Here is a 24,165-nt window from a genome sequence, read left to right on the forward strand (position 1 = left end):
ACCACGTGAAGTCACTGGGTCGACAGTTCATTTATTAGCTGGCTGCCTGGTTTGCTAATCTGGATTTCCATGGGCAGGACTGTAGCTTTCTGACGAACTTTCCACCCGCATCTTCCGTAGTCATCTATGAATTTCACTCGGAGGAGCTACCATAAGTGGCATGAACTTGATTATAAAAAATTAACTATTTTCTATTTCAAAAACTTTTCCAAGTCAGACTCTTCTGAAATCTAGTGCCTTTTTTATTTTAAGGAAAATAAAGCCCTTGGTATTCTAAAAAAAAACTGGTATAACAGGAAAGTGTTGACATTGAAACTTCCACGCAATGAATGCTCCTGCTTGTTGGTCTGAATAAATTTCTTTTCTCTACTGCTTCGAGTATTAATATTTTCTATCCTGATTATCAAACACTTGGTTTGGAGTCTTCTAACTTTTTTTCTCACATCGATTTTACTTGCAAATAATTAATATTCATCACAAATTGTCATTAATACCTCTAATTACTAAGAACAATGCGATGTATTGATGAGGCACTCGTAGCCTTCCACAACCAACATGGTAGCATGCAGTGTATGATTTGAACAGAACTTGGAAACCGCTTCCAATCACATCCTGCTATCATGTATCAATAAAAATTATTCATAAACATGAAACGGCAGGAATCTTTCTACAATATTTGAAAATCCTCCACACCGAGGAGAACTTTTGACTACTTGCAGCCATGTTGAGCATATTTTGGAAAGTAAAATACATTAGAACGCGGTTTTGAGCACATAGAAGAAATTGCTTGGATCCAATGCTACTTAATGTTTAATTACTCAACATTCAACACCCTCTCCAAGCCATACTAGCCGTCATACGCATGGTAATGATGTGCCCCATAACATCATTTTTTTTTTTTTTTGTTAGCAAAAATTAACACAAATCCTTGGGCTCGACCAGTACACAGCATCAAGATCCCATCATTTGGTCTATTTCCAATAAAGCTTTTGTTACCGTAGGGAGTAATCCAAGCGCTCAAATTGAACCCGGTCAAATCGCAAATGGGTCGGTCTCGCCGGCCAGCTGGTTCCCCGCTCCCGAGCGTTGACTCAAGCTCCGACACGAGCCGCGTGGGTCCCGCTACCCGCGTGTTCGGCGGCCCGGTGGCGTGCGGGCACCGCCCGGTGCTCGCGGCGGCACATTGCTCCAAGGAAATGAATTAAATCCCGTGGTCGGAGACTCGAAAGCATGAATCGGTGCGTTTCGTCCTTAATATTAGAGACTGTGGACTGGGGAATAATTACCGCTGCTACACGTATGATTTGATCTCACCCTTCATGTTGCTGGTGGTAGATGATCATCCTCGAGATTGCCAAATCAAAATAAAGTAGATTTAAAATTTTTTTGTTTTTTTTTGGTTACGACGGATATGTCAAACTACACGAGTTCGGACACACTCAATAAAATTAAAAAATAAAATATCATGAAATGTTCTAGATAAATCCATATCTAGAGTCCACAATGTACCACCTGCGTGCGTGCTAATGGGCGCTACAAATATTTTCTTTTTATGTATAAGGTATGCTTGATTGATATATTGATAAGTGGAACAATAGGAATGGATTACTGTTCTTTCATATAGGAAGCCTTGAAAGAAAGTTAAATGGGAGTTAGAAGCTCACCAAAAAGGAAATAGAGTTTTAAATTTAACCACTAAAACTAGTTTATTTTAGAGAGAACTTTTGGCAACTAATAAAGAAAATTATTTATGCTACCCAAAGGAAATTTTATTTATATAGATAATTATTGGAAGCATTGGCTATAGAATTTTGTTGACAAAAATAAGAAATAATCATTAGATAAAAGAAATAGAAATGTCACACACAGGAAGCCCTATTTTTAGAGAGATAAAAAAATTACAAAAGGGAAAAAAATATTGCAGGAAACTCATATTTTTGATCAATTGCACAATTAGAAAAGATAGTAAAATCAATCTCTGAGATAAAGAAATAAAAATGAGAAGAGGTATCGAAAGTTAGAAAATTAGGGATGCCAATAAGGATGAATATTTGGATATTTCATCCGTCTCCGAACTAACTGAATGGGTGGTTTTGACCAAAATTAAATAGGGAGAGTTTTGTTGATGCGTTTAAAAAGTAAAAAATCATTCACTAATATTGTATGCAAAACCTTACCCAAAACAGAACGTACCAGTATTTAATATCCTTAATACTATTTTTATTTAGTATAAATCTAAATTGTTAACTCTATGAGAATGACCATTAGATAATCCTAGTCTCCTATCTGACATAATGTGGACCATCCATAGCCATATTGCTACAAACCCTAGCACGAAGGGAGACGGTTTTAGTTTTTTGGTTTCGATTTCATGATTTTTTTAAAATAGCTGTTATGGTTTTATTATCTCAAAAATTATTCGGTTTCAATTTTAGTTTCGGGAGGTAGTAGTAGATTTTGTTTTGATTTCAATTTTTTTGCTATCTGCATCAAATCTATCTCGTTGATATCTCTAAACAAAACACAGTACCATATTCACCATTTTTTCATCAATAAAGGAGAAAAAAGAGACCCCAAATCCTTCACAAATTTAAAGAAAAGATAAAGAAAAGCTAACACTTTGCAAGGCGAGAGCATAGCTTCTATCTTTTGCATGAAAGCACAAATCCACCGTTGGAGCGTACAATAGCTGCTATAAGATCAATGTAGCGAATAAATGAGAGAGTTCAAAGTATTTTGAGATCTGCATAGGGTGCAATCAAATGGTCAATATTACGAAAACGAGCAATCATTCTTTGTGTGAAAGATGCAACCCGAACTTAGAGTAGATAAGGGTAATGTTCACCCACGGCTTTGATCGGCAGCATGTGGCCAGCCCACGAGCGAGATTCTTCGCGCCAACCTTAAGCTAATCCAGTGGCCCGCAAACATGGTGCCAAATGATGGGGCTCACGAGAAATTATATTCCATACTATATGTAATATGTGGCTGTGCATCACGCCAATCATTTTAGCTCGTTCCTGCAAGCTCGATTCATCATCTTGGCGACCTTCGTGCATGCCGTGCGGATATAATTTTTGGGGCCTATGACATTCGTAGGTTGCGTGGAGCGGAATAACTTGAGATTACTCGACAGTGACTCAGTTAAGTGACAGAGTGCCACGTGGAGGATGGTGGACTCGAGGTGTCCATGGGTTTGCTAGAATTTGGATTTGGGTCGTACCGTATCAGGTGTATTTAGAATTGGCCGTGGGGACTTCGTAATATGTAGCTGGGGATCAGGGCTCACGAGCCAAGTAACCGACCAGGGGCAGTGGGACGGTGGTAGTACTACCACAAGCTCGCTTTTAACTAGAAAGCTCCCACAGGCGAGCTTTGATTCGTGCTGTTTTTGTAGCTAAGAAGATGCCTTTCCAGTTAGAGCGAGAAGCTCCAGCGAAGTGCGAGAAAGTGAACGGACCGACTGTAACGGCTAGCTGGCGGCGTCCGGCGGCGTCTCATCGGTGCTTGGCTAGGCTCCTGCCTTCCGGTGTGGCATCCACGGCGGGCGGGCGGGGCGGTGTGAAATACTGAACGTGTGTTTTCCTTCTCCGCGAGTGCCTCGGCTTCGGGTGGTCCTCGAGCGGTTGGGGGAAACCCTATGGACCGCAAAGGGAAGGCGCCGGCGGGGAAGTCGACGGAGCCGACGGGGAAGACGACGGAGGGAGCGGCTAGAGGCCCAGGTAAGTCCAACTCCTTTGGGCGCGGTGGGAACTCCGGCGCTTGGTCGCGGCCGGGGCCGTGGGTTACTCAATGGCCCACGGCCGAGGAGGTGGAGCGGTTGAGCCGCCGCTTCCCGGACGTCCTCCGACTACCGGAGGAGCCGATAGCGGCGGCCCGGCTGAAATGGGAGGGGTGTGCTCTGTTGGCGCGTAGCTTCGGCCGCCGCGTCCCGGCGGAGTGGGTGGCCAAAGATGTGGCCGCCCGGGCAAAACTGAAGGACGTGGTGGCCGTCCCGCTCGCGGCCGACCATCTCGCCCTCCGGTTCCGGTCGACGGAGGACCGCGACCGTGCCCTGAGCCAGGGCCCGTGGGTGGTGGCGGGGCAGCTCCTCGCCATGAGCCCTTGGGTCCCGGATTTCGAGCCGGACGCCGACACGGTGAAGACTGCTTTGGTATGGCTTCGACTGCCCCGCCTTCCGCCGGAGTATTGGTCGACTTCGACCATCCTCCACATTGCGGCAAGGGCGGGCCGGCCGATTGCGGTGGACGAAATCACCGAGCAACAGGGGGCTATGGGCTTTGCCCGGGTAAAGGTTGCTATCGACACCACGGCGCCCCTGTTGCCGGGGGTTTTGATCCAGGGAATCAAGAAGGTTCGCTGGCAGCCCTTTGTTTTTGAAAACGTCCCGGCGATCTGCCCCCGGTGTGGGCGCATGGGTCATGTGGATGCCGCCGCCTGTCGTTTTCCAGCGAAGGGCCGAGCCGCGGACGGCTCGTTCTCGGGGGCGGTGGACCCGGGGGGCGGGACAGATCAGTCGCCTCCGGCCACTGAGGAGGAGGACCAAGGGCCAGTCTTTGGCCCTTGGATGGTGGCGACGCGGCGGAGAGCTCCACGGGAGAACCCTCCGCCGCGACCGGGGGAGACGACTAGGCCCGATAAGGGGTCTGGGTCGTCATCGACCCGGGTGCCACCCACGGCGGCCTGCCCGACCTCGCCGGCGTCACCGGCGGACACCGACGGTTGGCAGAAACCAACGAAGGTCGCGCGCCGCCGGTCGCCGCTGGCCGGGGATGGGGACAGGCCGGCTCTGAACCTCCTAACAGGCCCCGTCCGGGTTGACTCGGTTGAACCGGTGGACCTGGGGCCGAGCTGGCGGGTTGACCAGATCGTCTCGGTCGACCCGGTCCTCCCACGGGTTGATCCTGGGCCCAGTGGGACGGTCGTGGTACGGGCCCAAGCCCAAAAACGGCCCAGACCCCCAGCGGGCCGCGGCCCACAAGGGGGCCCAGGTCTGCCTAACCAAGCCTCTGGGCAGGCCCAACGCGCACGGGCCCAGCGGGCTGGGCGCCGTGGACGTGGGCCGGCCCGCTTAATCGGCGCGCCCTGCGCCATCGGCGCGCCGTCCCCTGACGACGCGCCAGGCGCTGGCGGCGCGCCGATGGTTGCTGGCGCGCCCCGCACGGGGTCCGCGCCCGTTGCCGCGGGCGCGCCCAATGCTGAGGGCGCGCCTGTCATGGGGATCCTTCCCTGTGAGCAGGGCGCGAGCCCGTTTGAGCTGCAGTGCCTGCGGGCCCAATCTGCCATGGGACCGCTGGCCCTGATGGCTCCGACCTCTGGGGCTGGCCCGGAGGCCCGGGCACCCCGGGGTCTGGCGGGTGGGGGCCCTTTGGACTCTGCCCAGTCAGCCTCGGGTCCGGGGGGCCTGTGTGTCCCGGCTTCCTTAGCCCAGGACCACCCCATGGTGGGTGCATCGAGTGAGCCGCGACTGTGGGATGAGGTCGTGGGCCCTGGGGGGGCCCGGATGGAGTTTTTCGCTTCGGCACACCGGCTGCGGGGCTGCGGGAGGACGCTGACCCAGGCAGGTGCGTGGTGGGGGACCTCCCCACCCCACATGCGGTGGGGAGCATGGCGGAGGCACCGCCACTAGGAGGGGGCACGGACCATTCTACTGCCGTGCAGCGTGTCAGGGCAGCAGTTATGGGGGCCATAGCCGTAGCTAGTGGCGAGGAGGGGCGAGACTGCCGGGGCGCCGAGCCTGAGGGTGGTTCCTTGACTCTGGGAGAGGATGGGTCTGAGGCCGACTATGTGGACTGTGACCCATGATGATACTTGCTTGGAACTGTAGGGGGGCGGCCAAGCCGTCCTTCATGTCTACTTTCAAACGACTAGTCCAGGTCCATAGTCCGGAGATCTGTTTCCTATGTGAGACCCGATTATCTGGCGACGGGCTCAGCCGTTTGAGACGACGCATGGAGAGGGATTGGGAGACCTATGCAGTCGACTCCCAGGGGCTGTCGGGAGGCATCTTGGTTCTTTGGAGGCGGGGTGTGGGGACAGTTGATGTCTTCCACAACTGCTCCCAACAAGTAATCATGATAGTATCACGACCCGACGCTGCTCCATGGGTACTGTGTGGTGTGTACGCTAGCACGAACCATCGGGCTAGGAGAGTCCTCTGGCAGGAGATCACCAACCTGACCGCCCAGGGCATCCCGGCGGTAGCAATTGGTGATTTCAATTGTATCCAGAGCGCGAATGAGAAGCGGGGGGGAGCTGCTTTCACGGATCGAGTGGACAGGAGAGAGTTTCGAGACTTTGTGTCGCGGAACGGCCTAGTAGACTTGGGTTTCTCGGGACCACAGTTTACCTGGTGCAATAATCAGTTGGGCAGTGCTAGGGTTTGGGAGCGATTAGATAGGGCTTTTGCGACCCCTGATTGGATCCTCCGTTTTCCCACAGGCCGAGTTAGTCATTTGCCACGGATTGCCTCGGACCACTGCCCACTGCTACTGTCCACCTCATCAGGCCCCACGCACTGCAGCCCCTTCCGCTTTGAGAAGGTCTGGCTGTCGTACCCCCAGTCTTGGGATATTGTTCGCGATGCGTGGCGGGCCCCGGTGCATGGCGATGCCATGCAACGGGTCTCACGCAAACTTGAGCTGACCAAACGGTGCCTCCGCCGATGGAACCGTGAAGTTGTGGGCGATATCTTTCGGCGACTGGAGGGGGTTGAGACCTCGATCGCTGAGCTGCAGAGAAAGGAAGACCTAGGAGGCGTGCTTCCGGAGGACGATATGGCCGATCTCCGGGGACTTCTTGCGACTCACCATTCGCTGCTACGGCAGCATGAGATTTTTTGGCGACAAAAATCTCGGGTGCAGTGGGTAAGCGAGGGTGATCGCAACACCAGGTTCTTTCATCGGTCGACGGTTATCCGGAGACTGAGGAGCATGATCCACTCACTGCGAGATGGATCTGGACATCGTGTGGAGGGCGAGCCTGCCATCCGGCAGGTCTTACTCGATTTTTTCCGTTCTAGATGGACGGAGGATGAGGAGGCCACTGATGGGGACCCCCCTCTGACGGTGGATGCAGGCATTTGTGATGCTGAGAGTGTATCTCTGACCCGGCAGGTGTCGGCACAGGAGGTACAGGAGGCAGTCTGGGCCTTGGCAGTGGACAAGGCCCCGGGACCTGACGGTTTCCCCCCCTTTTTCTTTCGGCAGTATTGGGGTATTATTCGACTCGCGGTGGTGGAGGCTATCCAGTGTTTCTTTGCCCACGCAGCTATGCCTGTGGACTGGAAGGCCACCTTCATCACACTAATACCTAAACGTCAAAATGCGGCTGAACCTTGTCACTTTAGGCCCATTAGCTTGTGCACAACCCTATACAAGGTTGTGGCAAGAATTATGGTGGGCAGAATGAAACCCCTCCTGCCTGGTATCATTTGCCAGGAGCAGGGGGCTTTTGTGGCCGGCAAGAATATTTCTCATAATGTCATGTTGGCCTAGGAAATGATGTGGGATCTCCGGCGAGCATCGAAGCGGCACAGCCTGATGGCAGTCAAGCTGGATATGGAGCGGGCTTACGACAGGATCAGGTGGAGCTTTCTTCAGCGGGCGCTGGAGGCATATGGCTTTCCCAGGCAGTGGATCGGCTGGGTTATGGGGTGTGTCCGGGAGCCAAGGTTTTCTATCTTGATCAACGGCACGCCAATACCTTTCTTCGAGTCCTCCATAGGATTACGGCAGGGATGTCCCTTATCCCCTTATCTGTTTATTATCTGTGCTGATGTTTTATCTCGGTCTCTGCAGAGAGCGTGTGCTAGCCGGGAGCTGGAGGCTTATGTCCCAGCCACGGGGGCCCACCCTCTCACCCACTTACTCTTTGCTGATGATTGTCTTCTTATGGCCAGGGCACGGACTTCAGCGGCTCGGGTTCTTCACCGGGTGGTGGCGGCCTACTGCGCGGCGTCCGGACAGAGAGTGAATTTTTCTAAATCCACCATCTCTTTCAGCCCCAGCACAGAGAGCGGAGTCAGACAGGAGATCAGGGGGATCTTGCAGATACCGGAGCAGGAGGGGACACTTACCTACTTAGGTGTGCCTACTATTGGCCGGAGGCTACGGGTGGTTGAGTGTTCCGGTTTGGTGCAGCGTGTTCAGAGCAGGCTGGAGGGTTGGAGGGCGTCTTCTTTATCCATGATGGGGAGAGTGATGCTGGTCAGAGCGGTGTTGGGATCTATACCGGTGTATCTCATGGCCAACACAGTGGTTCCGAAGACGGTCCTGTTAAGGATCGAACGCCTTCTTCGGAATTTCCTGTGGGGGTCATACGGTGGAGGTCATGGCGTGCACCTGGTAGCTTGGGAGCAGGTTTGCCGTCCCACTAGTGAGGGTGGTCTGGGAGTGCAGTCCCTCATTGAGAGGCGCGAGGCGTTCATTGCTTGGCATGCGGCTCGGTTCATATTAGAGCCACACGGCTTCTGGAGTCAGGTGATGGCAGCCAGATATGGCCGAGGGGCTTCGGGGGTGGCACAGAGTGGTCGCCGAGTATCCTTCATGTGGCGTGAGATCGGGAGGTACCTGCCGTCAGTATCGGCACACATCAGGTGTTTGATTGGCGACGGCCGTAGTATTGATGTGACCGGCGACTCATGGGTGGACTCCTTGCCCCTGAGCAGTTGGCCGACTATGTTTGACACAGAGGCAGCTGAGGGGCTACGGGTGTGCGACCTCCTAGCACCAGGAGGTGCAGAGTGGGATGAGGCCAGACTCAGGCTATTGTTCTGGGTACACCTATCTGCGAGGATTCGATCCCTCCCATTACCAGGATGCGGGGGGCCAGATGTCAGGGTGTGGGGCACTTCGAGCCGGGCCAGTGTCAGGCTGAGAGACCTCACGCGCGCCATTCAGCCAGAGCACGAGCCGGGCCCGGATAGCACGTGGATTTGGAGATCCGGACTTCACCCGAGGGTAGCTCTCTTTCTATGGAAGGTGTTCTGGGACCGCCTTCCTACGAGAGCAGAGTTGAGCAGGCGTGGTTGGGGGATCCCGGCTGAGTGCGGGACGTGTGGAGCTGAGGAGTCAGTGGACCACGTTATCTTCCAGTGTACATGGGCGAGGTCGACATGGCAGTGGGCAGGGATCCCGCAGGAGGCCCGGAGTGAGCGGCTACAGTTTCTCCGGGTGATACGGCAGTGGTTAGCCAGTTTACGGACCCGTGAGGAGGGCATTAGAGCTACTTGCACAGCACTTCAGATCTGGCTGGCAAGGAATGCCCGCACTCTCGGTGAGCGCAGGGTGTCGCCGAGGTTCGTGGCAGAGTTTGCTCGAGCACAGGCCTCGGAGATCAGACCTGCCCCTCACTCAGACCGACCTTTGATAGCTCGGGACACCTGGGGTTCCCCCTGCTTCGGCAGCTCCTCAGTTGGTGTTTTTCACCTGGGAGCCCTCACCCCCGAGCCTCCTCAAGGTCAACTTCGATGGATCAGTTTTGGATGGCGGCACGAGCGGCGGTGCAGGCTTTGTCATACGGGGCCCGCACTCCAGGTTAGTGGCCGCCGGTGGCTGTCAGTTGTTCGATATATCAGTTCCTGGAGCTGAGCTGCGAGCAGCCTGGGCAGGCCTTCGACATGCGCGGGCTGTATTGCGAGCCAGCTCGATTATTCTGGAGGGTGACTCGGCCACTGTCGTCCGGTGGATTCAGAGGGGATTGAGGGGTGAGGGCACAGACCATCCCTTGATTCGCGATATTGTGATGTTGTGTGATGAGGGGGCCTTTCTGGCCAAGCATGTATTCAGGGAGGCCAATGGGGCAGCCGATTGGGTGGCTGCCCATGCGGCCCACCACTCGGGGTATGCCTTGTGGTCGGGGGAGGCGGAGCTGTCTTTGGCACTCCGCGAGATTTTGTATTTTGATCTTATTGGGTGTATTCATACCCGTACTGTATGAAGCATCCGTTTCAGCAAAAAAAAAAAAAAAAAAAAAAATGCCTTCCCCAACTCCTAACCATTTCCTATTATTTTTCATTTTCCTCGTCAACAATGGAGAGCATAATATAAGGTGAGAGCAAGGTTGGAAAAACCAAGGACTAACGTGCATCCATGAAGGATGGGTATGGTACATACCAAGCCAAGAAGGATCGAACTTATGAATGGAACCAACTAGTGCACATGGATATGCCTTGAAGCAGCCTTTTTAATCTCTAAATCTTAGTTATGGATTTCTTATGATATCTTCATGTCTAGAGTTCCCACCCTACTCAAGCATCTTCTTATATGGTGTTCTTAACCTGAGAGCTCCCACTCTCGAGCTTCCTCAAGATCAATTTCGACGTGTCTGTATTGGACGAAGGCACAAGAGGATGTGCGAGTTTTGTCATACGGGACCCGAACTCTAGGATAGTGGCAGTAGATGGCTGCCGGTTATTCGATATTTTGGTCCCCGAAACGGAGTTGAGGGCTGCTTGGGCGGGTCTTCGACATGCGCGGTGAGTGCTATAGGCCAGCTCGGTTATCCTGGATGGTGACTCCGCTACGGTGATCAGTTAGATCCAGGAAGTCCGAGGGATGTGAGCTCAAACTACCTTTTGCTTCGAAACATCTGGATGATGACGAGGGTTGGTGGAGCTTTTCAAGCCAAGCATATTTTTAAAGAGGCCAACGGGGCTACGGATTGAATGGTCGCTTATGTGGCTAATCATTCTAGAAGCACCTTGTGGGCTGGAGAGGAGGAGTTGCCTCAGGCACTCTGTAATTTTTTGTTTTCTAATTTTATTGGGTATATCTGTACACGTACTGTATTAGAAATCCACCAAAAAAAAACACGAAAGAAAGTGCAGATACCGACTATTCGATTTATGATTTCATGTATATACCAAAGTTAGAAACATGCATATCATACACTCCAAATTATATATATAATACAATGGCATTCACATAGGCATTTTAAAAGCAATTAGGATACTCGGAATCACGAGTCCAATTAAAAGGAACATATCGGCAATTACAACTAATAGGTACATCAAACACTGAAAAAGACTGCAGGTAGAATGAATTTATTTGAGAAGAGACCAAATAAAATTGTGTTAATAGTGGCAGTGAATAACAAATTCTTCGTATCTTCATATAGTCCTTCGGTAGTGCTTCGAAATCATGTAACAATAACAATGATTGCAGTAGTCCCTCATCTAGAGATTGTGCCCTACCGACCGATCAGTCTGTGCGACCTTGTGAAAGCAATGCTTTTGCTCTTGACAAGGTATTGAAGATTTTTGTGAAATTATGCCACCTATCTCCCTTAGCCTGCATTTTCTTTTCAATACAACTACTGAACGGGAAGGAAAAAAGAGGGAAGATAGAAGAGCCCTAAGCAGTTCTCAACCTTGACGCCGGCCCATGAATAGGAAAGGTTTGGATTTGAGCCTGGTAGCAGTTCGGCCCAAAGTGCTGCGGTTTACCCTGATTCGGCTCTGACCCAGGCCCAACTGAGAACATAAGCCCACTCACTGCAATCCGAACTAGAGCTGATTATGGGCCAGACATGGGACATAAAGTATATTGCATCTTAAATATCTCTGGCTTGAAGGCCGAGTAAAAATGTATATGGCTTAGGCCCAAGATCCGGCCTACGATCAGCCCGGGTCTGAACCATGCTCTTTGTACCAAACCGAACGGTTTTTGAAACCTTGGGTACGATAGTCTAGCTTTTGATGAAATTACTTGCAAATTATTCCATTCATGGAGGCAGGAAGAAAACAAATTGGGAACTTTAATGTAAAAGTTGGACACTTGGACTTAGAGATGATACGTCAAAGTTTCAGTGATTAAATTGATCTACTCAATATCCGATTTGGCAGATTCACGTGCCGATCTACTCGGACATATCATCGTCTGTCAATTCACGTGCCGATCTGATCGGACATATCATCGTTTAGTTGGCGAGCTGAGTTGTCAGGTGTAATTTTAAATACGACAAATCTAAGCCATATTAGATGGTAATTTAAAATAATAATAATAATAGTATGATCTAGAATCAGCATTATTGTCGAGTATTATTGTTATCTGATTTTTACCACCGGCTATATGTGTATAAATATGTATATATTGTAATGCCTTTCATGGCTATCTTTGTAATATAAATGATGCTAGTTAATTTGCCAATCTATTGTAAGCTTACTAACTAGGCAAACTAACCAACCTTGGCCACTTGGTGAAAGCAAAACCATCGTAAATCAGGAAGATCATTATAGAAAAAAATGGTGATATTTTTTTTTGTCGACATTGCAGTTTGATGTATTAACATCTCTATATTTTCATGGAAAAGACTAATTAAGATGTATTGTGGCCGTCATTTATGAATTCCATGCAGCTCTCTCATTATAGCTTTGTCATATATGGGCCGCATCCGACCATCTAGTTTGTCATTTGCAGCATGCATTTACAGTATGCCACGTCTGTCACAATCTAAGACCTTATCCAAAATAACTAGCCAAAAAATATTTTTTTAAAATTTCTTAGCCCTATCAAGATCTTTTCAATAAATAATCGATGCGGGATTGAACACACACCCTCATGGATCTTCACAACATCAGCCCATAGTTCCGATTGCCGCTTGCTGTCTGAGGGTGATAACTGAACCGTGCCTCTTTGTTTTCTCTTTCGAGCTCGTCGGCAGTTGTTGAAGCCGTCACCGGCACATGACCAGGTGTAAGAGTTCTTTCATTTTGGACGTCATGCCATTTAAGGGTATGCAAGATATTCAAGAGTAGATGAGATATATAGCCTCAGAAGGAGAGATCATGGTGAATAATCGGAGCTCTTAATTTGGTGGAATTTGAATATGAGCCTCTGAAAACAACAGAAACAATTAGTCACTTACAGGTGACTATCCATTTTGGCTGCAGCTCTCAATTTGCTGTGCAGCCCTCAATTTTAAAAAAATAAAATATTATGAAGTAAAATTGAGATGAATGATGCATCCATCCATAAAATTTTACTAAAAAATACTGTGCCATATAAAAAGCAATCCAATCCACCGCCCCATGGCCAAGAAAAAAGGGAACCTCGGTGTCATGGACGCCAGTTTCGCGTAAACACTTGGATGCAAGACTCTCGTTAAAGTGGCGTCGCGTAAAGATACCACAATCTCTATATTACCCCAAAAAAAAAAGAGAAAGCATCCTCTTTCTTTCCTTCAAGGTGGCCAATAGTGACAGTAAAGCGTGAGCAAAGGGGAGGGTCCGAGGCTGCCAAATTTGCCATTTTTCTTTGTCTAGGAGACAGGGTTGGGCTGGTGCTCCCCCTTTGGTAACTTGGCTTTAAGAGCCCATTTCTTCTCAAACGAATTAAAAAAAAAAAAATTCTTCAAGTTACGCATACGTAGATTTCTAACTTTGGTCCAGAATTATGGTCTTCATTGATTGAGCTTAAGTTAAGGGCCGGGTGGGACATGTACCCCTTCATTTCTTATCCAAAGAGAAACAGAATAGAACCTGCTAAGCGAACAATATAGAGTAGGTTTTAAAGGAAGGAAATTAAATACTTGAGATTTGCAAAACTAGTTGCGGTGGTGAGTTGGTTTCCGAAAGGGATAATTAAATACTTCAACGTTCGTTCTTTCTTGCCATATGCCATACGGTGCGTGCATGTTTCTTGAGTAGATATTTAGCACTTAACATGTATGATTTTTTTTCACTATTCCAGGTCTTATGCGCATCTGAACTTATAGACATATTGCTGGATAGTTGAATCTACCATAAGATAAACTAAAATCAAATTACGTAAATACATCCACCTACCATAATATTGCTGGACTCACCTTTGCACCCTTTATGCAATTATTATTCTTTATCTTCTACTCATAACTCTCTCTACTCCACATTCATAAATTTAATAACGATCCATTTAAAAAAAAAAGGGGCTGGTACTGACCTCATTTAGCTATGCTTCGATCCCTGGGTGGTCCTTCGATTCGAATCGCGTTCACGTATCCCACCGGCGCACTTTACGGCGCGTATAATTTTCGTCTCTCTCCCGAGGCCCGGAACATCCGCGCCGTTGCCGTGCGGTGCGCCATCAGTATCTAGCGTGCACCCGCAGCACATCCAAACCATTTCGTCTCCGCTCCCCGAGAAAACAGGAATATTCCCCTCCTGACTCCTATTTTAAACTTAATCATTCCCCCATCTCCTCTCTCTCTCTCTCTCTCTCTCTCTCTCTCTCTCAGAAGTTCCTCTAATTCCACCTCTCCAGACTTTCAGGTGCTCGAGTAGAAGAGAAACCTCCACTTACCTCTCTTTCTCGGCTTCTTTTCTAATCTTATTACATGAATCAAAATAGGAGAAGATGAAGGTATGTTTATTTTTTCCTCTAAATCTCTTCACTCTTTACAAAATTTCTAATTAGTCAAGCTTTTTTTTTTTTTTCTAACTACGATTGGTAAATTGCAGCTATCTTTTGTACCTCTCGTGGTATCATCACTGCTGCTGCTTGGGCTCCTTCCCTCCTCTGCTGCCCCGGTCCGCTAATTTTCCTCGTACGCTCTGTTTCTCTAGTTGTCGAATTGTTGAAGTGAAAGTAATAAATTTTGTTCCTAAATTTTTTATAGCTGGGGAAGACGTGCCTGGTCAATTGGAACTGCGACGCCGGGCTGCATTGCGAGACGTGCATCGCGGAAGGCGAATTCCGGCCAAGGTGTACCCGGATCAAGCCCACGGATCCCAAATCTAAGGTCAAGATCTCTTGCTGTTCTTTTATTCTTATAATTTGGGTAGATGTTGGATTCGATGTTCTTATTTTTTGGATGGTTGATTTTGATGGGAACTGCACGAAACGCGAGGCAGGGGGGGAGCGATCTGCCGTTCAATCGGTACGCGTGGCTCACGACCCACAACTCGTTTGCGAAGATCGCCGCCACACTCGCCCCCACGAACCAGCAAGACTCCGTCACCGACCAGCTCAACGTATGTCTCTCCCTCTGTCTGATCCTTCGGCGCGAATCTCGAGGCTGGATGACGGCAGCCGCGAGATTCGTGCCATTAAATTAGCAAGCACGCGCGCCATGTGTAGCCCGCGTAGATATTTCTTTTTAATGGCGCCGCCGTTGGGTCCGTTATGACGGTTTTTATTTAAAAAATGAAAAAAAAAGAAGGAACTTGTTGCTAATTTTGATCGGAAGTATTCTTTAAAAAATGGGAGAGTTTTTTCTTAAACATCCTAATAATTTGTAATTATTTGGATTATTTCCAGGTGTTTGTTGTGCTTATAATCTAATTTAGATGCAGTCGGTCTGTTGTTTGGAGGAAAAGATAAAGAAGTTGGTAGGGCACCAACTAGGAAACCCTTCTGCTCCTTGGAAAATATCTCTTCTATACGTTTATTTAACTTACAAGTATAAATTTAAATAAAATAATAAGTCATGATGTGCGACCTTCAAGAAGATAAGGATTAACTTGCTTAAAGTTCTACTTGTTCAATCAGAATTCATGTAGGAAAACGACATTACCTCTCATCTAGTGGTGCACCTTGTGGTGCCGTGTAAACAAATCATTCCTTTCCCAATGCTTTTCAGGATCTCGTGGTTGGTATTAGTTTTAATCTGATGGTTAGCTACAGGTGCAAAAGAGGAACGTGGAGCAAAGAGTTCCTCAAAATATGATTCTTCATTTACACTACTAAGTGTTGTACAGCGTTCGATGGCCATCACAATTGTCTTTGTTTGATAGCTATCTATTTTTTTGATAGCGGCCATGTACAATATTATTCTGCAGTGCAAATTATGTACTGCTGAGGGTCCATGCACGAGGAAAATTTGGAAAAAAAATTTTTTCTTTATTTTGGCTTAAAATCATGTTGCACATGACCTTTTAAACATTGCATTTGTGGTGCTTGGATGCAAAGTAAAAGTAATTATCAAAGCACAGAATTTGGAATACCACTAATCTTTTTTTTTTTTTTTGGAGAAGATCGTATTAGAAGTTCAAAATTGCAGTCCAGCGACTGTAGTCTTCTGACCGGCTCAAACATGTGTGATAACTCTAGCTTACTGTCCATTGGACCCAAAGGGTTGGACCGGATCTGTTCCCAAGTGTTTGGTTACACAACCGTGGACATTCCAATAGCACCGACGTCATACTGGTTATATATTGGAACAGGCTTTTAATTAATTGGTTCCTTGAAAAACTTAGGCACAGTGGTAGCTAGAATAGTAATCCATGGAGGTTTTGCTACATATATGACAAGGAAGACTTAAACCATCATTATCATCTTCTCTCTTTTTGATCCTTTTTCCTGAAAGAAACGAGGGAGAGGGAGAACCAAACCATTTAATTTACGAGTAAGCTTCGACTCAACAGAAAGAATAGCATATTTATTGAACAAGGTAGCATATATTGTGAAGCAAGCTTTTAAGTCTTCTAGTTGAACTTGGTTGACATCATGCAGCATTTCAGCTTAACTTTTCTGGTTCTTGCAATAGTACTCTAACTGCCATTTGAATGCAGAATGGTGTCAGGGGCTTGATGCTGGATATGTATGACTTTCTGAACGACATCTGGTTGTGCCACTCCTTTGGTGGCAATTGCTACAATTTCACTGCCTTTGTAAGTTTTCAGAAATAAGCTTTCTAGCCCTCTCTTGCGTCCGACTCTTCTTCTTCACTGATCCAAGTCGATCATTGATCAGAAACCTGCCATCGATGTGCTTAAAGAAATCCAGGCATTCCTCCAAGCAAACCCTTCAGAGGTCATCACCATATTTATTGAAGACTATGTCACTTCCCCTAATGGTCTCACTAAAGTGTTTACTGCCTCGGGCCTAAAGAAGTATTGGTTCCCAGTCTCCCGAATGCCCCAGAAAGGTGGGGACTGGCCATTGCTCAGTGACATGATCAACAAGAATCAACGTTTGGTGGTTTTCACATCGAAATCTTCGAAAGAAGCCGCCGAGGGCATCGCATATCAGTGGAGATACGTAGTAGAAAACCAATGTACGTTAAGACCTTGTAGAAAGAACATCATTTCTGCTGCCTTTTTTTCTTGCGGATCATCTTTGTATGAATTCCATGCATGCAGATGGAGATGGGGGGATGAAAGATGGTTCGTGCCCAAATCGTGCCGAGTCGTCCCCCATGAATACCATGTCAAGGTCACTTGTTTTGATGAACTATTTTCCAGACGCACCAAATTACCCAGCAGCTTGCAAGGAAAATTCAGCTCCACTTGAGAGCATGCTGAACACCTGTCGCAATGCATCAGCTAGCCGATGGCCTAACTTTATAGCAGTAGATTTTTACAAGGTAGGTTGCAGAACAATGTCTATTTCATCAAATCAGACTATCTTTCTAGTTGACATTTTCTGGTGTGCATTAAATTAAGTTTTCTTGGTCTTTCGACGCAGAGAAGTGATAGAGGTGGAGCCCCAGAAGCCACAGATATAGCAAATGGACAACTAATCTGCGGATGCGGTAGTATTGCAGATTGCAAGGTCGGGTAAATTTTCTTTCTCATGGTCTAATATAGGCTCTTAGGATTAACACGAGTGACCAAGGAAAGGAAGGGTTAGGATGATACATGATCATGGTTGCACATCCATTAAGACAGATGACTCTCGATTTGCTGGATGATTACCTACTTATGAAAAAAATGAGAGAATTGCAATCATACATAAGAGAGGGAATGAGTGCGACAATCTATGAGAGAAGAAAGATGGTTACAGTACCAAGGAGAGTCGAGATTCAGCAACTTCCATGGAAGATGGAACCAACCTTATAAATTGGGCTGTGGCAAAGTGAATGGTGCAAATGGCTTGACTGCCTGTGAATTGTTTTCGTCGATAAATCATGTAGTTCTTTGAACTATTTCCTTTTGCTGAATGGTAATGTAGCAGTTCTGTGTGCACCAAACTCACATCTATCTTATTGTCTGCTCCATTGTTCAACCAGGTTAATGGCTCCCGGGGCACTTGTGGGGATTCACCCAAGGCTTCACGCACTTGGCATCGACAGCACAAAAAGTTGAGTACTTCAGCTGCGGGAAGGCCACTTCAAAGGTGGTGGTGGATAATTGTGGTGTGCATGGTCATAGCCCTGTTACTTTTGTAGATTGTAGTCTGTGTGTTGATGATGTATCGATTCTTGTGATTGAGAGCCAGCCGTGTTAGCTGAGCAAATTAATAGAATGAAGTAGTTTTGAGACATCTTAAGCCCAATATTCTCTTTGTTATCGGAAAAGCAAACCTGTTCCTGTAAGCTCCAACCTGTTCGATATGTATTGGAAGTTAAAAAAGCTAGAGTGTAAGCCTGAAACGTCTCGATACTACTCACTACATTCCCCTTCCCGGCTTCACCCTTGTGTCCGAAAAAATATTAGTTGACCCAAGTCCGCCACGACATCTACTTTGGTTGGCGTGGTCAACCAATACTTATGTCTCGTGGGAGGGCACACTTTGCCATCACTGATCCTAAAGAAAGCAAATAACTCGGGGTAAACTCGTAAGGCACCATTCATGTAATCATATGCGACTTCCACGTTTAAAGAACTTTTCTTCACCATACACATTTGACTGGTGACATGTTTATCATTGTTGCCGCAGAATTCCGAACCAAGTCGGAGGATGGGTCGGCTCGCTCTGAAGTCGGTAAGAATCGAACTGAACGCAATAATTAAAGTATAAAAGAACTAGCTTTCTCTGAGGACAACCTGCAAGAAATCCATTTGTTAGAAAGTTTCGGGCAGAGGATCCTTGCCTTAATGGGCAAGACAACAGTGTGAAAAGAAAGAAAAATTTTTGATGTTTCTAAATGAACTTACCTTAGAACCCCAGACTATCCCTATATATAGGATATTCAATCGATCCTATAACGTTCGGCTGCACATTTCCGGCATGTAAATATTCCACGTGAGCAACATGTGACAGTGATTATGTTGCTCCACTATACAGTCCAAACATGCATATGCACAACAATCAAAGCAAATATTTGCTTAATTATTAGGTTGGGATGGACATCAGAGCAAACAATAAACTCGACCCTTCAGATCTCCATACTTCAGTACCAAGGCACGGCATACAAGCAGGCCGCTTGCTAAGCCGCAATTTCATGAGCATTTAAGAGTAATGAAATGTTCCCCAAGCAGTCAAAATGCAATACAAAAACAAATTATTCTTCACGATAAATTTCATCCAAAGACAGAATTTTTCACTACTACAAAATTTCTTGGAGAGCTAAAAAGCAAGTAATGAGATGGTGACATCACAAAAAGCAATAAAAAAAAACACTACTCCATTGAGGATGCAGGACCAGCCCCAAATCCACCACCGCCGCGGCCAAAGCCAGGCCTACCACCAGTACCCTGTTGAGAGGTAACAAGGATGGAAACCCATTAGAAAAACAAGTACCTGTTTGGGTCAAAGAACTCCTATTAAATTCTGAATGTTCAGACATCAATCATTAAATAATGATACGGAATAACCCAGACATCAGAAATATACATGGTATTGCACCAGATCAATACTTGCATTGAAGTGAGCTGTTGTGCATACGACATAAAGAAATGAAACTCCATATTGCAGATCATTAAAAGCATTGGGGCTTTGGCGAGTCCTTATTAGCAATGAAGAATAAAAGAATGAACAAAAAATGGTAGTGAGTGACAGGAGGAGTCAAATAGTAAGAAAAAAGATCACCTCCAATGCAAGTGGTAGTAAGAGGGCATCAAATAGTAATGATTAGCGGCCGAGAGGTGGTAGTTGCAATACTTGGCTCCTAGGAGTGGCAAATAATTCCATGTTGGACACCAAGGGTAAGATTTTAGGCAAATGGAGAAGCTTGTTAACCAGAACATGCTCTTACATCTAGAATCTAAGGAGGGGGAAGGTGTGGTTAACATGATACTTCAAGAGCTACTTCCAACAGCAAGCAGATCATACACCTTGATGTGACTAATTTGCATACTTAGTGCACAAAATAATGATGCTTTCTATTCATTCTAGAAGTCACAAGCAGATTTACTCAAAACTAAGAGACCCAGTTAAACATATTAAATATCCAATATGGTATAAAATTTATATTTCATTACACAATACTTTACATGAACATAAAAACTGGAAACAGGAATAACCACAAGACTCACTTTCATCTTATTTGGTTTCAAGCTTTCATGGGTGGAAAACTTAACCAAATGGGTAGACTCAAAAATAGTCCTATAATAAGTCCACATAATTAGTTGAGAATTAACTTCAGGTTAATAATTTAATATGATTACCAATGCAGGCTACACAGATGAAACACACTAACAAAGAGGCAACCGAAGTAACATACGCAAAGGTAGTGAAAGAAACAAAAAATTCAAAACAAATTTGCTCTACCCTCAAAAAAGCACTAGCACTATCATGCATAGCTTCCAAAAAGAGCAATCTTATGCAAATACATATTTTCCCCTATTTAATGTTCATAGAGTATGGATATACATGTGTAAAAAAAATCTGAATGTCAAGAAAAGCCATCAGAGATTGGATATGCATCAATATAGACACCAAGAGTGCCTCAGATGACCATCGTGAGATATATAAAAACCATTCTCATCATCTAGCTTCATATATTTTGCAATTCAGAACATTAAAGAAAATTCTAACATCAAGATGTAGAAAAGACAAATAAATCTACAGCAAGGTTAAAAAACCATCCTAATCATCTAGCTTCATAAATTTAGCAGTAAAGAACATAAAAGAAGAAATCTAATATCACAGTGTAGAAAAGGATATTAAAACCATGACAAGGTAAAGTGAAACAGAATCCTCAGGATGACTATACAAATTACAGAAGCATGATATCTACAATCTTTAGAAGGGGCCTCTGGCCCTTAAACCAATAAAATTTTAAGTTCACCTCATGAGCCATAACAGCATACAGTGGTAAAGGTGTTGTGTAGAGCAGGAGATACATTAGATGATTTTTAGACAAGCTGGGTAAATAGAATTAATGTGATGCAAATTTTTAAAACATTTAGTGGAGTGGAGAAAGATGCCTGTTAGTTTTTTTATCTTTTTTTTTTGGGAGGGTGTTGGGGAAAAATTTCCAAAGTCAATTCATTGCAAGAACTTTCGGTTCTGATACTTTTGTAAGGTTTTCTTTTCTTCTTTTTTTCAAAATGCTAGAAGCACAGAAAATTGAGCCACCCACCAACAAATTCACTAGAATTTAAAATCATATATCAGTTTAAGTAATTAAGAAAGAAATAAAAGTGCTCAGTGACAATTTGCAATAAGAAAATCATCGCAATGAATCATACCAAATGTTATGACCTCCACATACAACTTCATAATCATATGGTTTATGGTATTTCATTGAGCAGAGATATGAACATACTAAGCATTGGCAAGTGGCAACGCAAATCATAACTTGTTACATATGCAGTAATATGTCTCCTAGAATATAAAAGTAACAGATCTAAGGACGAATGCTTAGACGGTAGTAGCATCAATTCTGTTGGCTAATGCTGTGATGAAGAGAGACAAGCTATATTTCAATACCGATTGTATTAAATATAATGCCTTTAATCAAAGCTCTGGAAGCACAAAAACAAGTGCAATAAAGTTAAATAATTCTGACACTAGATGCCATCGCGAAGGCACCTACCCTAAAAGATGGCTGGAACTCTGCAGGAGCACCACTCTTATCCCCACCAAAATCACCTGAAGCACCGCGAGGACCTCCACGGTAGCCGTCCCTATCTCCAAACCTCGGCCTGTCGCCTTCGAAGCGAGGCGGCCCCCTACCCCAAGACACATTATCATACAGTCATCAAGATGTCACAAACTACAGAATAAAACAACATAAAACCAATCAAAAACACTTCTTTATAACAGAGATCGGGAGTACCTGGGGCGGTCGCCAGGAGGGCCGGCGCCGAAGGGGCGGGAAGGCTTGGCGGACTTTTTGAGGGTGGCAGGGACGATCTCGGATGGGAGGTTGAGGAAGGTGCGGAGGTACTCGATGCCGTCGTTGGTGAGGTACCAGTAGTAGTGCTGCCAGGCGAACGTCTCCCTCACGTACTCCCTCGACTTGAAGCTCTGCATCAGCTTTATCACCTGGAGGTTCGGCACATCGACATCAGGGTGCTTCGCCATGTTGTAATCCTTCTTCGCGTACAAAACCCCCTCTGATCCCCACCAAAAAAAAAAACATCAGAAATCGAATCAAAAACGATCTTTTGCGATCTAAAACCCTAACCTTAAAAAGCGCACCTTGGAATAGATACTTGCAGATCTCATGACGATTCTTCTTGGGGATGATCTGACAGAGGTATTGCGATCAAGAGAGAAGGGATTAAACGAAGAACGTAGAAGAAATAGGGAGAAATCGAGAAGATAAATTCCAATTTGCTTACCATGGTGATGGATTTCGAGGGAGACCAAGGAGGGAGAGATCCGCCGCGGAGGAGAGCTCGAGCGCGGGGAGATGGAAAGGGGATGGCGAAACCCTAGAGTTGGAGCGGCCGGGGTTTATAAAAGGTGAGAACTATATCAGGCCGTTGATCTCTGTTGATCGGACGGTTTGGGTTATATCATGGATGTCGTGGACTAAGGAAGACTTCACTGATCACACGGTTGGCAAATGAGGATTGTTTGTAATTTTGTGTGTTGGGCTGCAACCGGATTGGGTGGAAGTGGAACACTGGAACACCTATCCGCACAGTTTTTTTTAATATGAAAATTTGTAATTGTTAAACAAAGAGGTTTCACCAGCTATACAAGGCCCGGTTCGCAGTTAAAAGAGCTTGATGTATCTTACTCAAAGGTAACTTGCTCATAAGCCCACAAACAATTTCATAGAACATTTTCGAGACAAAACACAGGCCATAATTACATTAGTGAGACTAAAGTAATTAATTTTTCTTTTGTTTCATTTTGGATAAGAGGAGGGTAGAGACCTACCTTAAGAAGCTCTCAAATATTTAGTTACCATAAATTAAGGTGGAGATTTACACATAACAACTTAGTCATAGCTATGCTAGAAGCAATTAATTAAAAATATAGATAACAACGAGATACAAGTAGAAATTATAATTGATACATCTTGATACTGATCTCTGCTGACAAGATGAACCGTTCAATAAAAACTCGCCACCTATTTACAAATTGATCATTCAAAATTTACGACATGGCTGACCCAAACAACCAGACATTTCTCATAACTAGCAACAGCACGCATTCGGTCTCTCCAACCGGACAAGAGGCGAGCAAGATCTCCAACAACCCTCCACCAACTAATCCAGACATGGCAAAAATCAACACGTCATTCAAGCTTTCATTTGCTTGCTTGCATGCGAACAGCTCTTGGAAGAATTGTTTGTGCATCTTCCTATCGAAGTGGGGTGACAGAAAGAGTGCCAAGCAGCAGCAATAGCATAACCCCAAAAAAAAAACAAAAACAAGGGGGCAAATCTTGCACTAGATTCTAATTTAAACGACGGCACGTACTTGGGCTTGTCCTCCCAAGACTTTTAATCCGGAAATCCTAGGTGGGGTCGAAATCTTGAGGGATAGGGTGTGCGACCACTAAGCTACGAACCAGCGATCCGACGTAGCATCTAAAACTGATGCTTAGATTGCTCTAAAAAGTTCGGTATGGTAAGAACGGAACATCCAATTGTCACAGCTCAAGCACACAAACAGCCCAATCGATCCAGTTCTGTCGGCTCCAACCAAATGCCATGCTTTACCGATAAATACTTGCAAGAATCCATATATACGTGATTTGTAAACAAATCTCATGGCCTTTCCAAGCATATTTCAATGAGAGGGAGGATATACGTCAGAATCCACTGCTCCCACACAGGCACACACCCAAAGCAGACCTCTGAAAAAGAAAAGCGACCTCCACTAGCTTTCCACCCCCAACACCTGCTATCCCAGGCCCCTCCATATAATGCAGCATTCCCAACTGGCAGCAATTCCTCCACAAGCCACCAGCCAAAACAACTCCAGTGAGAATGCATAGTGGTCATAAAATCCACAGTAGCTCACACCATTAACTCAAGGAAAGCAGTGCTAAAGTAGATGAGAAGTGGTTTGTGCATCCGAAGTTCATCCTATTTCCTTTTGGTTATTGAAAAGCTCTAGAGTGCTTGCAGTGCATTCTACTAGTTCTAATTTTTCATTCCTTGCATTATCACTCCTC

General features: G+C 46.0%; 2 protein-coding genes, 1 long non-coding RNA gene and 1 other non-coding gene across 5 annotated transcripts; 1 reads left to right on the forward strand and 3 right to left on the reverse strand.

Moving 5' to 3' along the window:
* Positions 1-14,149: 14,149 nt before the first annotated feature.
* Positions 14,150-18,180, forward strand: LOC103703192 (PI-PLC X domain-containing protein At5g67130-like). Of its 2 annotated transcripts, XM_008785965.6 has the most exons (9): positions 14,150-14,339; positions 14,438-14,506; positions 14,596-14,718; positions 14,831-14,950; positions 16,490-16,588; positions 16,671-16,974; positions 17,060-17,283; positions 17,385-17,471; positions 17,929-18,180. In XM_008785965.6, exons 1-9 carry the CDS (start codon positions 14,334-14,336, stop codon positions 18,085-18,087), a joined length of 1,191 nt encoding a protein of 396 aa, XP_008784187.3. In that variant the 5' UTR covers positions 14,150-14,333; the 3' UTR covers positions 18,088-18,180. The 2 variants fall into 2 exon arrangements, with proteins under 2 accessions (XP_008784187.3, XP_017697305.3); XM_017841816.4 differs by lacking the exon at positions 14,831-14,950 and having other exon boundaries at positions 14,200-14,339.
* Positions 18,181-18,492: 312 nt separating this feature from the next.
* On the reverse strand, positions 18,493-18,930 carry LOC148700303 (uncharacterized). Its single transcript, XR_015972806.2, has 2 exons — positions 18,797-18,930; positions 18,493-18,685 (listed from the first exon to the last, which is right to left on the reverse strand). It is a non-coding gene; the product is annotated as an uncharacterized LOC148700303 (long non-coding RNA).
* Positions 18,931-19,031: 101 nt separating this feature from the next.
* Positions 19,032-23,870, reverse strand: LOC103703191 (small ribosomal subunit protein eS10z-like). The gene is made up of 5 exons (XM_008785964.6): positions 22,373-23,870; positions 22,230-22,278; positions 21,865-22,144; positions 21,622-21,757; positions 19,032-19,336 (listed from the first exon to the last, which is right to left on the reverse strand). Exons 1-5 carry the CDS (start codon positions 22,373-22,375, stop codon positions 19,262-19,264), a joined length of 543 nt encoding a protein of 180 aa, XP_008784186.1. The 5' UTR covers positions 22,376-23,870; the 3' UTR covers positions 19,032-19,261.
* LOC113462479 (small nucleolar RNA Z161/Z228) lies at positions 20,484-20,578 on the reverse strand. The gene has a single exon (XR_003384907.4). It is a non-coding gene; the product is annotated as a small nucleolar RNA Z161/Z228 (small nucleolar RNA).
* Positions 23,871-24,165: the final 295 nt, after the last annotated feature.

Source organism: Phoenix dactylifera, chromosome 13 (genome assembly GCF_051530095.1).
Source record: "Phoenix dactylifera cultivar Ajwa chromosome 13, Ajwa_hap1_PhDact_Kaust_v1.1, whole genome shotgun sequence".
NCBI lineage: Eukaryota > Viridiplantae > Streptophyta > Magnoliopsida > Arecales > Arecaceae > Phoenix > Phoenix dactylifera.

What these genes read in the sequence shown, in the direction of transcription:
- LOC103703192 (XM_008785965.6), top strand. An exon ending in CCGTCACCGACCAGCTCAAC is followed by an intron (nt 14,951 to 16,489) that starts GTATGTCTCTCC and finishes ATTTGAATGCAG; the next exon opens with AATGGTGTCAGGGGCTTGAT. An exon ending in GCTACAATTTCACTGCCTTT is followed by an intron (nt 16,589 to 16,670) that starts GTAAGTTTTCAG and finishes ATCATTGATCAG; the next exon opens with AAACCTGCCATCGATGTGCT.
- LOC103703191 (XM_008785964.6), bottom strand. An exon ending in CTGCAAGTATCTATTCCAAG is followed by an intron (nt 22,145 to 22,229) that starts GTGCGCTTTTTA and finishes GGTGGGGATCAG; the next exon opens with AGGGGGTTTTGTACGCGAAG. An exon ending in CCTCCTGGCGACCGCCCCAG is followed by an intron (nt 21,758 to 21,864) that starts GTACTCCCGATC and finishes GTCTTGGGGTAG; the next exon opens with GGGGCCGCCTCGCTTCGAAG.